The sequence below is a fragment of the Panthera pardus genome, unplaced genomic scaffold, assembly GCF_024362965.1.
Source record: "Panthera pardus isolate Hobbes unplaced genomic scaffold, ASM2436296v1 HiC_scaffold_11, whole genome shotgun sequence".
Taxonomy (NCBI): Eukaryota; Metazoa; Chordata; class Mammalia; order Carnivora; family Felidae; genus Panthera; species Panthera pardus.
Window position 1 is genome coordinate 35,977,222 of NW_026526666.1, and position 13,389 is coordinate 35,990,610.

Consider the following 13,389-nt stretch of genomic DNA (forward strand, 5'->3'; position numbering starts at 1 on the left):
AACACCCGATCTCACTTAGGTGTCCCCACTATTGTTGTTCCTCTTCTTTTGGCTCTATGCCAGTCAGACATGGAAATCAGCCCCTTCCCTGTCATTTTCTTCCCAGAATCCCTCACTGAAGGCCTTATGTGTGATCAGATTTCACTGAAGGTACAAAACATGGGATGGTTTTACATCACCACCTGGCCTTGCCTCTAGTCTCTCTCTGGGTTTCTTATGCTTTTTAAATCCTAGCTTTCATCCACTCTTTTTTATTTTGCAGAGCATTTTAGCTCTCTTGCCCTCCTAGGCTCTGGGGCCACTTTTGTGCCTCCAAAGATCATTATTATATTCCGCCAAAGTAAGAACCATCTGTCCCAACTAAGGTAAAAGACAGAGGCTCTACAATGTTGCTCTTTCCTTTCTCTCCCGGTGGGGAAGGGAACAACAGAAGTGTTTATTTTCTCACTAATGGGTTGTGCTCCCAGCCTCCATCCCCAAACTTGGAAAACAGAAGCAGCTGCAGGCAGTTTGGACTTTACATAATAATCTATTAATTGAAAGCAGGGTTGCTGCTGGGTTTAAATAATTTTTAAAAGCACCTACAACAGGGCTTGGTCCATCACATGTGCTCAAACACTTTTAAAATACATTTTTACTTTGTAGTTTGGCTCTGAAGGCTGGTCTTCGTGGCAGACGAATAAAAACATGAGTATTAGTGCACACAGTGACAGCTCTCTGCACATTTTGAGTAAATACTCAGATATGCATGTGCCGCAGCGCTAGGATCTAACACATTATTGTTGGAAATCAATTAATTGACATATGTAAAGGCCTAGCATACCGTAAGTGCTGAGTCATTTTACACATTTACCTCTCAGTGATTGTTAGGAAGGCATATATGCGTGTAACTGAATATTATTGTATGATTTTCCTTGTCACCCCTGGTTGGGAAGCAGTATCTTGCCACTGAACGGCAGATGGTGCCTGGATCATTGGGAGACTGCCCACATTGAGCCAGCAGGCCTACTTACCTATGCCTCTTTGGCTGGTTAGCGCATTGCCTGATCAAGTCCAGATAGCAGGTTTAATCTCCACTCAGGCAAGTGAGTTCTAGGGCATCGAACTACAGCCCTAGCTCTCAACCTCCTACTTGGAAAATGATAAATGAAAAGGAAGACCAGGTAGAACCCTTCGTTTTGGCCCCCAGCACTCATCACCACCATGGCATAAGTAACCCATACTTCGTGGTGTATTAATTGCTGATCTGTATTGCATTATAATGGGAGAGGGCTTCTTGCTATTTCTATTAGAGGTCTAAGACAGCAAGTACGGAGTGAATTGGCAGAGTTTGGCAGCCAGAAGGCTTCCATACGTAGGTAGTTCACACCTTACCTGGTGATGCTATGGGATATAGTGCTGAATGTGCCCATAATCTGGCATCGCTGTAGAGTCTGATGACATATTCCTGAAGGTCTAAGATTGATTCGGATTGTGTGCTAGCTTACTTCAAGTTGCTAGGATTAGGGGTTAGGTAGGTTCGAAGTCAGAATCTTTTGGAAGCTTTAGATTCTGTTTATGCATTTTATGTGATTCAGATGAATGATAAACTGTAACATACCTCAGAGGCATATGCTTCATATAGCTGTTGTAATGTCCTTCCCAACACACTGTTGGTGGTATTCATTAGTTGCTTACTCCTCCTCCAGCTCCTGGTTGTAGAGTCTAGGTATAGGTACTCTAACCCCGTCTGTCTGCTTTCCTTGTCTTGCCTTTTAGGTAACTTATAAAAGGCAAACCTAACAAAGGAAATAATTATGAATTACTAACACTTAATGACAGCTTCTCTGGTGACAGCCACTGTATTAAGCGTCTAACTATATCATTTTACTTATGTTCCCTAAGTCTAACGAAAGGGATTTGCTCAGGATTTCTGTCTCTTTTCTCGCCCTTATTTTTCTCCTTCCCAGAAAGGAATGAGACTCTGACTGGACGTGTCCTAAGACATCAACTGGCCTGGTGGGTGGGGTCCCTGTTGTGGAAGCCCATGTAGGTTGACAGTGGCTCTCTTTTGTTTCCACAGGCCATATGGCTGCACTGGGGAGAGAATGAAGCCCAGGCCTGGACTGGAAAGGCCTTGGATGTGTTTTTCTCTTCTGCCCCAAGTGCTTGGCACGCTCATCTCTTTGCAGTTGGCTGGCTGGGTCCGAGATTTGGGTTTGGCTTTCAGAGTAGACAGAGGCTCCCTTGAGTCTCTGGCCTAGGCCACGTTCTTTAGCTCAGTTTTTCAGACCGTTCTCCATTGAGGATTCAGGGCCAAGACCAGCTCATTAAGCAAGCATTTTGTTGTCCTTACTGTTATCTCCTTGTATATCTTCTTTGGGTATCTCACAGGGAGGGGAGGCGGTTGGGCCCGTATGGCAGGTAGGCACTCTTGGATCATGTAACCCCGGGGCTTCTCAAATGTGCTCTAGTCACATTTCAGGCCAGATCATTCTTTGTTGTGGGGGCTGTCCTGTGCATTGCAGCATCCCTGGCCTCTACCTATCAGATGACAGTAGTCCTCCTCAGCTATGCCAATCAAAACCGTTTCCAGACAATGTTGAAAGTCCCCAGAGGGCAAAATCACCTGGGTCTTGCCAAATACCTCTAATAGCAAAAATCCCACAATGAACCATCAAATACCCACAAGGAGGCAAACATTCTAATGCATTCACTATGACCACACGGTGACATCTTACACGAAGCCCGTGAACGCTTCATGTTATTCACTTGGTTCTAGTCACTCTTATGCTTCCATTTATTTACACGAGCTCTTTCCTGCCCTGTGCATGCGTTCTTACTCTCAGAACAGGGTCCTCACATGTGGCAGGAAACATAAAATTATTCTTTGGTGCTGACCTGATGTTGCTCTGCCCTTTTACTCTCACAGTGAGTTGTAGCAGCTCGAGACTGTGCCTCCCCGTCTGCTCAGCTCAACATTCTCTCTGACGGGTATTGCTGAGTAATGTGTCCATTCATTTGCAGCAAAAACAATGTTATGTATTGATCGCAATTTGGTCGCTCACCAGTGAAGGGTTTGAGAACCATCAGGGTCACGGCATATCAGTTGAAGACTAGTGCTTTTAAACATTTTTCTTGAGTAACCGTTTCCAGTTATATTCTGAAGTTTTCTCAATCTGTTTGTAGCCCACACCTCCATGCTGAGGTCCAGATAAGCCTAAATGCAGAGATATCCCAGAGACTTCCAACTCCATATTTTTGAAACCAAGTTTATAATATTTCGCTCCAACTCTGCTCTTCTCCTGCAGACGGGGCACACATCCACGCAGTCAGAGAAGCCAGCAATCTGAAAGTCTTTCTTAACTTCTCCCTCTCTCCTACGACCCTCAGCCCATCTGTTACTGAGTTTTCTCAGAATGTTCCTTCCTCTCTATTTCTACTACTGTGTCTTTAAACGTTAAACTGATGAGGTCCACACATCATCTCATCTGTAATGCTGCAAAAGTCCTGGTGAGTCCATGACTCTAGACTGGTCTCCATGCAGTTGGCCTTCACCGTACCACCAGTGAGCTTTCTAAAATACAAATCTGACTACGTCACATCCCTGCTGGAAGGTCTTCGGTAGCTCCCTTTGACAGTCAAATTCAGACGCTGCAGCCCAACACACAAAGCCCTTCATTACCTGGCCCTCACCGCTCACTGAGCTTACCTCCTGCCATCTCCCACCATTCTCCTGAAGCACCAGCAACACTGTTCTTGAACCTTCTCCACTGCTTTTTGCCTCTGTACCTCCCCATTGCTCCCTCATTGGCTTGAGATGCCCTTGCATCTGCCTTGTTTTTCTAACCAGCTCACGGGGTGCCTGGGTGGCTCAGTCAGTTAACCATCCGACTTAGGCTCAGATCGTGATCTCACCGTTTGTGAGTTTGAGCCCCGCATTGGGCCCTCTGCTGTCAGCGCAGAGCCTTCTTGGGATCCTCTGTCCCTCTCCCTCTGCTCCTCCCCTGCTTGCTGTCTCTCTCTCTCAAAAATAAATAAACATTAAAAAAAATCTAACCAGCTCATAATTGTTCTTAAAACTTAGCTCAAAACTAGTTTGGGGGCTCATGCTCCCTAGAGGCCCCATCTATACCCTCACCACATAATTGAGCTCCTTGAGGGCAAGTGCTATGTTTCATTCATATTTGTATTTTCAAACCTCAGCACAGGGCCTGGCATGAGCTCAGTAACTGCTGAGAGACTGAGTGTCTCTGTGTTCTCAAGCCTGAAGTTTACACAAAACTTGATGCCAATCATAATGCTCAACCTAAACACCCTAATTAAAGAGTGAAAAAGCGATCAAAGCGTTAGAAGAATCCATAACCATAATGCAATGCTGTGTTGAGTCTCTTCCACAGCGTGAAGGAGGCCAAGGACCTACCACCCACTCCTGTGCTCCTGTGCTGCCCTAATAAACAAGGTTAACCAAACACTGCTGTGTTCGATCAAGCCCTCTTTCTCATTCTCAGAAGGAGAGGCACAAGGTCCCGTGTCAGAAAAAAAGCAATCTGCCTTCTCTCCTTTGCAAATCTCTGAAAGGATGTTGGAAGGGTCCCGTTAGGGAAGGCTCAATGCAATGAAAGGAACCTGCCAACTGACCCCCCACATCTGGGGCCACCGGCCTTGGCCCGCTGGGAGAAGCGAATCAGGTCCACCAGGCACTGCTTGGCAGCTTTCTCAGGTGGAAGTTCCTTCACTCAGGACCTCTCTGGATATTTGGTCCATGTATGTACTTTAATTTCCCTTCTTTTTAGAAGGGAGAGGGAGGGGGAAGACTCCTTGTGGAACTTTACAGTGAGCCAGTTTGCCTCCCATACTCTGGCTTTCTATTTGCATGCACAAATCCTTCCATTTCATTTACCTACCAATCCACGGCTTTGCCTTCTTCATTTCTGCACGATATTGTTGTCGCCTCCAGGACCCCAAAGAGGGCGAAGAAGAGCAAAGGAAGGGCTGTTCTTAGAAGTCTGGCTGTCATTTTTTTTTTTTTTTTTTTTTTTTATCTGCCACCTATATTCCACACCACAGCAGGAAACTTGCCCCCGGACGAGGAGTCTGAGTTTCAGGTCTCACTCAGGCTGTGCTGGCTCTGATGTTTTGTTTCCGTTTGCCTCTGCTGTTCGGGCATTTTCAGAATGGGGCGAACCTCATGTAATTGTGTGATTCTGTCACAACATGCCAGCGTGACTCCGGATGCCTTTGTGCTGACTAGTTTGCAAAGTCATCAAAAGTCCCAGAGAGGAAAATGGGATATACAGTTAACTCTTCTGAGGGAACATCATGTACTACGAAGTTCGGTGGGCAGGGAAACTCCATGTTGATAAGTAGAGGTTGAATTAAATGTATTTCACGTTTTCCCCTCACGATTAGCCTCTCTGTGAGTGAAAGCAAATGCTTGCAGTTCACACATGAAGCAGAAATGAGAAAACCTTAAGTCTTAGCAAAAATTAGGATCTATCACTTCTAATATTCTCAATCTTAAGTAAACTTTTCCTAAAGTGGACTTCAAAGGGTTGCCTTAAAGAGCAATTTAATTATGTTCTACGAAATATACATTCTACGAAATGTTAATTACATTCTACGAAATGTTTACGTATTGCCTCCACCTCTGGTTTTAGCCATTCAACTTGGTGCTTTTGAGAGGCCTTGGTGTCCAATTGGTTGTAATGCAATTGGGTAAACATATTGACCGCTCACCCTTCAGGTCAAATAAAAAATGTTACAAACATCTGTTTTGCCCAAACTATTCTTTCTCACTCTTGAAACTAAATTTGAAGTTGAAAGCCAAGAGAAAATGGCCTATTACCACAATGACTATAAAAAGGTGAGACCATTCTTTCTTTACAGGAGGGGAGGGAGGAGACAGGCATATGAAAAGGATTTCCTTAAGTGTATGATGCTTTTGACTCACTTCTTAAAGATGCTCTCATAATTAGGAGCACTTTACCAGAAGGACAGCTCTGATCTATCCCTTGGATTATGGATCTAGACCACTTAGGGACCCACACCAAACCGGCATCTTGCAACTCAGATCACTTCTGCGTTGAACTCGAATTGTTCAGGATTCAAGGTTCGTAGGAAAGGGAGGGCCTGAGGCTCTATTTCTCCTAAGACAGAGTTTTGTTTGGGGTGTCTGGACCATGTACCCACATTTTCCTGTGGTGCTTGCAAAAGGGGCAGAATTCTGGGTCTTAGCCCAAACCTGCTAACGCAGAATTCTCCCAGTTGGGCTTAGGAATCTACATTTTTTATAAAGTTTGTGGTGATGCCAGTGCACTCGCAACTTTGAGGCTTGCTGCCCTGAGCCAAGGCTGTACCTTATCTGACAGGTTTGCAACCAATCAAGTTAGAAAAAAACAAAATAAAACAAAACAACTTTTTTTTCTGATCATTCCTCCATGAGTATCATTTTGTTTTATATATGTTTTTATTGCGTTCAGAAAAAAAGATTTCAGCAACTGCAAACTTTTCATCAATTTTTAAAAATTTTCGTAGCATGAGGTTTATTTTTCTAAGTTAAAATGAAATAAAATTATTTTTATCTTGTGATAGCTTTTGGTATTACAATGGTAATAACTAAGTACATGAGGGTTAGGATTTATTGATGCATTTAGAGAAGATAAGCAACTTGTTTTCAGTTATGTAGACTAAAGAACCTTTGTTGAATAGGATATAAAGTAATTCCTATTTTCTCCTCATTGTATGCTTAGCACAGTGCCTGGCCAAAAGTAAATGATCCACAAATAATAGCTAAGATTGTTTTTACTATAACCTGAGCCCTTCCTGTGGTTGGGGGACATCTGTATTAGGATGCTATTTGCTAAATCCAATTTTATTTCAAAGTCTGGAAAAATGCTGTTAGGTTGCTTTCTTTCAGATGTAACTTTCAGGAAGCTTTCTTCTTATCTCTCCTTGTCGCTGACCTGATGGCGCTGATTGTCAGCCAACAAGCTTTATTATGCAATCACCAGGTATCAAAAGCTGTACTGAGGGGCTCCAAGGATTTCGACATTACCCTAAAGCCTAGATTCCAGTGTGTCCTGACTTTCACTAAAAATGGCAAAGTACTGTTATGGAAAGAAACTGAATTTGGTGGACGGAGAAAATGCAAACAGGATAGAATGGTTTTCACGTTACCCTCTTTTGAAGCCCGAGGAGCATACGATTACAAAAATACCACATATACCTTCACGACATGATTACCTCTAAAAATAGCAGAAAACCCCTTCATTGTAAGTTGGCCCAGTGTAGTGAACAAGGTAGAGTTCTTCACTTGGTAATAGGCTTCTTATTTTATAGTTGAAGGTTTGTATTCATTCATCTAGTAATTCTGGAAAATCTCAGTCCCGATCTCTTTGAAATTGTGCCTCTTCCACATTCTCTCTTGTCATATTGTCCTGGTACATTCTATGTCTCTTGCATATATTCCGTCTCCGGTGTCTTCATTAATCCTGATTCTTTATTTGGATCTATCTATCTTTCCGTTCTCAAGTTCTCTCTTAGGCAACATTAATCTGTTACTTAATCTATCTCTTTCAAATATCTAATTATTTCTTCAGTTGTGTTAAATCTGTTCCTTAATGCACTTATTAATGCATTAAGAAGTTCTTTGGTTTTTTTTTTTTTTCCTTCAAATTTACTTAGGCTTTTTTCTGGTCTCTTGTTTTTTGCTCAAGGGAAGGTACACCCTTGTCTCAAGAAGGAGCTATGCTCAGGGGCGCCTGGGTGGCTCAGTTGGTTAAGCATCTGGCTCTTGGTTTCGGCTCAGTCATGATCTCACAGTTTGTGAGTTCCAGCCCCATATCGGGCTCTATGCTGACTGGAGCCTGCTTGGGACTCTCTCTCTCTCTCTCTCTCTCTCTCTCTCACTCTCTCTGCCCCTCCCCTGCTCGTGTTCTCTTTCTCTCGAAATAAATAAATAAATGTTTTTTAAAAAGGAGATATGTTCACTCTTCTCTTTTTATTTCTGTAAAGATAGTAAAGATACTATTTTATATTTTGTGTTTGGTGATTCCAGTATCTAGAGCCTTTGCAGGTCACACTTCACCGTCTGTTGTTTCTGCAGCTCTCTCTCATGACACCTTGAAAGCTACCCTGTGTGCTTTTTTTATTTTTGGCTGTGAATTCGTATTCTTGGAAGCTTTATCTGTAAGAACTTTTTGAGATTGAGATTAAGTTGGGTTTTTCCACACCCTGGTCTATGCTGGCTTCATCAAAGTTTAGTCATCCTGTGAGGACTTCTGGAAGTCAGGCTGCCGGCTTTGTTTAGTTATTTTCAATAGCTTTTTGAGGTGTGATTTACATGCCAGAGAGTCTATCTCTTTAACTTAATGTTCAAACTTTTACAAGACCACTTCAGATACTGGATACAATCTAGAATGTGAAAAACCAAAGGAAAAAGTTGATACTCTTGTTGCAGGAGGAAGGGGAGGGGACTTGAATTATTTTGATGAAAATCAATGAGACAAGCAACATGATTCAGGCATTTGTAAAACAAAGAATTGTTCATGAAAATGTTGTTAAAGGAAGCTATAAGTAGAATTAAAGGAAGAGGGTCAGAGAATTTTATTTTGTTAATTCCTACTCATCATTCATAGCTCTATGGATGCCAGTCCCTCCTGGAAACTATCTTTGATCTCTCTTAATCTGGTTTAGGTATCCCAGACTTTGCTGTATTTGTTCATTAGAGCAATTATTACAATGTATTCTAATTACTTGGTTACTTTTCTGAGTCTTCCTCTCAAGAGCGAGGGTCAGCCAAATCTGGCCCACTGCCTGTTTCTATAAAGTTTTATTGGAACACAGTGACACCCATTCACTGATGTATTACGTATAACTATTTCTGCTATAATGGCAGAGTTGAGCAGTTGCAACAGAGACCATATGGCCCGCAAAGCCTAAAATACCAACTTTTTGATTCTTTACTGAGAAAGTTTGTTCTAGTGTATAACCCCTATCTAGTGTATAATGCCCTTGTATCAGGGCAGAACAATGTCTGACTGGTTTGCTATTGTATCTCTAGCACTTACCATGGTGCTTATCACCTAGAAGGGGCTGAATAAATATAGATGAATGAATGGATTAAATGAAAAAGATTTCAGAGATTTCTATTTTGGGGTTATGTGGAATTTAGGATGAATTAAATCTAATCAGATAAATAAATAAAAATGAGTAGGTAGGTAGGTAAAATCCCATTTTAAAGAACGTTATTATAATGTTTTGTCAAGGAGGCAGCTGGGTATAGTGAAAATAATCAGGCAGACCTGGGTTCCATGCCTGGCCCTACCTCTTACACGCCATGTAGTTTTGACCAAACTACTTAACCTCAACAGTATCAACTTCCTTTTCTAAAGGTGGCTCATGATCTGTACTTTCATAGCATACGCTCTCAGGATTCAGTGAGATACTGTGTGCATAGCCTGTGGCACATGACTAATGCTTATTAAATGCTCATTCTTCCCACCTTGTTTCCTTTTCCTCTGTGACACAGTTATTTCTTTATCTTTGCAGATGGACTAAAAAGGGTCCTTTGGCGATGTGGTTTTAAAGACCACAAATAAACTTATATCGCTCATGTTTGCAGTAGTCCTTACCCAGATAAAAGTCAGTGTTTGACTCAAAGGTAGCATCTTGTTATTGAAGACACAAAGCTGAATTTTCATTCTGCCCCAAAGGGCAGTCAGCCTTTCATTCTCCCTGTACTTTGCAATGTGAACAGCCTTGCCATACCCACGGAGTCCATGTGAGCTTAGAATTCCCCTGTAATTTTAACAAATGACTAAAGTTCCAGAAAAAGTGGTGGTTTGGGCAGGGGGTACCTCTGGGCATTGGGTAAGTTCAGCCTGGTACACAGTAAGCAGAATAAGGCTCTTCAGTCTCAGAAGGGCTCTTTTTCCACTGTACGAGCCTGCCTGTTAGCTATGTGGCTTTGGGCAGCTCACTTACCATCTCTGACTTAGTTTCTTTTAAAATAGCGTTCTTCCTCTTAAATTGCAGGGGTTTTTGTTTGTTTGTTGTTTGTGTGTGTGTGTGTGTGTGTATGTGTGTGTGTGGAGTAGATAAGATAATTCAGATTCCAATGAGTGGAATTTAAAAAATGGCATAGGAATTCAAGTTTCTGCAGTAACATGGCCATTTCTCTCCTTCTGTTGGGATCAGAATGGTTCCCTTCTTTCTCTAAAGAGTGGGCTAACCATCAAGGGGGTATAGGGACTCTGCTTGTAGTGGGAAAGAGCGTGTCATTTGGAAGCAAATGGACTGGGCTCTCCTTTCCTACCTCTGTCACCTAGTAACAGCGTGACCTTGGCAGGACACCTAACCCTCATACCTCCCGCGGTCAAACTTGGATCAAAATATCCACTTCACAGGGTTCTTACAAAGGACTAGAGGGAATAATATACGCAAAGTTCCTGACATATATGAAACCCTCACTAAATGGTTGTTTTTATTTTCAAGACTTACACATTTGGAAAGAGATTCTCTTTCAATGTGTGCATTTCAGTAAAATTTTCTTCCAACTGCATTCTTGGAGGTCTCCATCACTTCTTTGTTGTGGAATTTCCTGCCCCCAATCCGAGAGGCTCCTGAGGGGTTTCCCTGGTTCAGTTCCCAGCCCTAAGGCTATTGGTGCTGTGGAGAGGCCGGCAAGAAAATTAGCATTGCCTCTGACATTTAGTGATGAGTTTCTCTTCCTTTGTAATAGGCAGAAGTATGAAAATAACTAAGCACCTGTAAATGGATTCTTCATTAGGTAACAGGTCACCTTCTTTCTACCATAATTATGCATATGACTTGTTTGACTGTTTCTGAAGCATCTGCTTGACAAATCCTTTTAGAGTCATACCCCCTTGCTAGCAAAAATAAGCCATTCTGCAGCTTAAAGCAACATGACATTTTCTGCTAGATATCAATATTTTTCCATCTGACATTGAGTAGATCCGAGGCAGCCAAAAAAATACCAGCTGCTTCTAAGGTTATGATTCACCGTTATTGTTCTTATCCTTATGTATTGTTAAGATCCACCAAAGAGATATTAAAATGGTTCGGATGAGTGTTTCTTTTTCTCACATTAGTTCAGCATCTTTCTCTGAAATCTTTTTGTTCATGAATGCCCAAGAAAACGTCAGGCAAAGGAAAAACCTGGGCACAGAATTGGAAGAACTTCTCCAGCACATTCCAAAGACAGAGAGAGAGGCTTGTCTCCCTGCACAGTTCTTCCATCCGGACACGCTGCAACGGAGTTGATTTTTATGCCTGTGTGACAGGACCTAAATAGCTGTACCACTTCTACATTTCTCTCTGTTATGGAGGGAAGACACGAGGCTTACAGAAGCTCTTCAAAGACTTAAGAGAAAATGCTAGTCATTTTAAAATTTAAATTTACATGGGGTACTTGGTTGGCCCAGTTGGTCAGGTGTTCGACTGTTGATTTCAGCTCAGGTCATGATCTCACGGTTCGCGTGGGGCTCGGTGCTGACAGTGCGGAACCTGCTTGGGGTTCTCTCTCCCTTTCTCTCTCTGCCGCTCTCCTACTCGCTTTCACAAAATAAATAATAAAAATAAACTTAAAAAAATAAAATTTGAACTTACAAAAAAATTTTTTAAAAAAATCTTCCTTAATATTTTCCACCTCAAACCTATCACTGGACCTTCTAGAAGTTAACAGATTCCTGGCTAAGAACGTCTCGTCCTGTAGCGATAACCACTAGCACTTTCACCATGGCCTGCAAATAAGAGAACACTCACTAGCTCATTACAGAAGTGAAAAATAAGATTAATTTAAAATCTCTGTGGGGCGCCTGGGTGGCGCAGTCGGTTGAGCGTCCGACTTCAGCCAGGTCACGATCTCGCGGTCCGAGAGTTCGAGCCCCGCGTCGGGCTCTGGGCTGATAGCTCAGAGCCTGGAGCCTGTTTCCGATTCTGTGTCTCCCTCTCTCTGTCCCTCCCCCGTTCATGCTCTGTCTCTCTCTGTCCCAAAAATAAATTAAAAAAAAAAATTAAAAAAAAAATAAATAAATAAAATTAAAAAAAAATCTCTGAGAGTTCTCTCCAGTCTTACTTGCAGATAAGTAATGATTTCCATCCCCTTATCTTTCAAGACATGTCTAAGAAAAAGGGAGTTTTCTTTTATAGAGCCTGGTAAAGATGTATTCCTTCTGATGTTCTATCCAGAGTTTTACTCTGGGAAATTGAGTTTCCTTTTGCGACTTTGTTTCCTGAAGCCACACAAGCCCAAAGAAGGACAACCGAAGTATGAAGGCAGAAGGACGCCTTATACTAGCAGCAGTCTTTCTGGATTGGTGTGTAACCTGGGGATTTCTCTCCAACAGTGATTGGAAGGACCCTTTGATGCAAAATTCGACATCTAGTTATTATTTATCAATGATAATGACGGCTAACATTTATTAAACACTTACTATTTGTCAGGCACTTTTCTGAGTGCTTTTTCTTTTTCCTCATGTTATCTTCACAGCAATCCTGAGAGTGGGCACTACTCTTATACCCATTTTATAGATGGAGGCATTGACCTCCAAGTACAGAGCTAATAGGTGGCAGAACAAAGACTCACTCACACCTGTGCTGCCTCATTCCAGAGCCCAGAGCCTACCCTCTCAGCCACCTGCCAACCCTCCAGATGAGAGCGACCTTTCATGGTATCTCATTGTGCAGCTATCATGCACATGGATCTCTGCACCATACTGTGCTTTATACAGGACAGAGTTCTGGCACCTACTTCCGATTTCTTGGACTACAGAACTGGGGGGAGTCCCACTGGGGGGACAGCCTCATTTCTGGTCTGGACCGTTATCTGTTCTGTCGGGTCCTACCAAGAGACTTCCGGGCGTCCCACACCGTTCTTGTTCCCTTCTGCTCCATCCTCATGGTGACGTCCTTTTTCTTCTGACTTACTACCCAGCAAGTGTAACGACTCAAGCTCTGCTCCGGTCAGGAGCTTGCTGAGGAGTGCTGACCTCTCCTGCGCGCCTCGTGCAGAAACTCCGGGAGGGCTGCGCTGTGCGGAGTGCTCTGTCTTGTTAAGCAGGGTGAGCACTTTGTGCCGCATGGCTGACTCTCTCTACACTCAGTTTGGTACTTCCTGGGTCTTTGTTCTCCAGTCGGCTGTGCCTGTGATCTCCAGGCCGTGGTGATCAGACGGCAGATGGCGCCTTCCCCGCTTTCCCCAGAAGAGGAACTTCCTGATTGGGGATTGAGTTGAAGTGACAATTCCTGTATTGAAATCTTTTGGGTGTTTTCATGAACTATTCCGTGTCACCACGCAAGAGGTGGAGGTGGGGGTGCACCATTCATTCGTTCGCAACGCGTTTATTAAGCACCTATTTGTGTTCTAGGCACTGTGCTGAGCACTGG

The 13,389-nt window shown here is 42.9% G+C and overlaps 2 protein-coding genes across 5 annotated transcripts in view; one reads left to right on the top strand and one right to left on the bottom strand.

Moving 5' to 3' along the window:
• The window catches only part of LOC109246177 (uricase), an 85,056-nt gene that overhangs the window by 41,726 nt on the left and 29,941 nt on the right, over positions 1-13,389 (top strand). Inside the window, exon 1 of one of the 2 annotated variants that reach the window (XM_019413976.2) lies at positions 5,712-5,845. The exons of the other annotated variant lie outside the window; for it this stretch is intronic. Coding sequence (XP_019269521.1) covers positions 5,738-5,845 — 108 coding nt within the window. The 5' untranslated portion in view covers positions 5,712-5,737. Of the gene's footprint in view, positions 1-5,711; positions 5,846-13,389 lie in introns of those variants that run through there. 2 annotated transcript variants of the gene reach the window in all.
• Positions 1-13,389, bottom strand: part of DNASE2B (deoxyribonuclease 2 beta) — an 80,818-nt gene that overhangs the window by 9,722 nt on the left and 57,707 nt on the right. The window contains exons 1-2 of one of the 3 annotated variants that reach the window (XM_019413980.2): positions 7,225-7,822; positions 1,601-1,778 (exon numbers count right to left, since the gene is read on the bottom strand). In XM_019413980.2, coding sequence (XP_019269525.2) covers positions 1,601-1,666 — 66 coding nt within the window. In that variant the 5' untranslated portion in view covers positions 1,667-1,778; positions 7,225-7,822. Of the gene's footprint in view, positions 1-1,600; positions 1,779-4,886; positions 5,506-7,224; positions 7,823-13,389 lie in introns of those variants that run through there. The other 2 variants (XM_053893229.1, XM_019413979.2) reach the window with 2 other exon arrangements.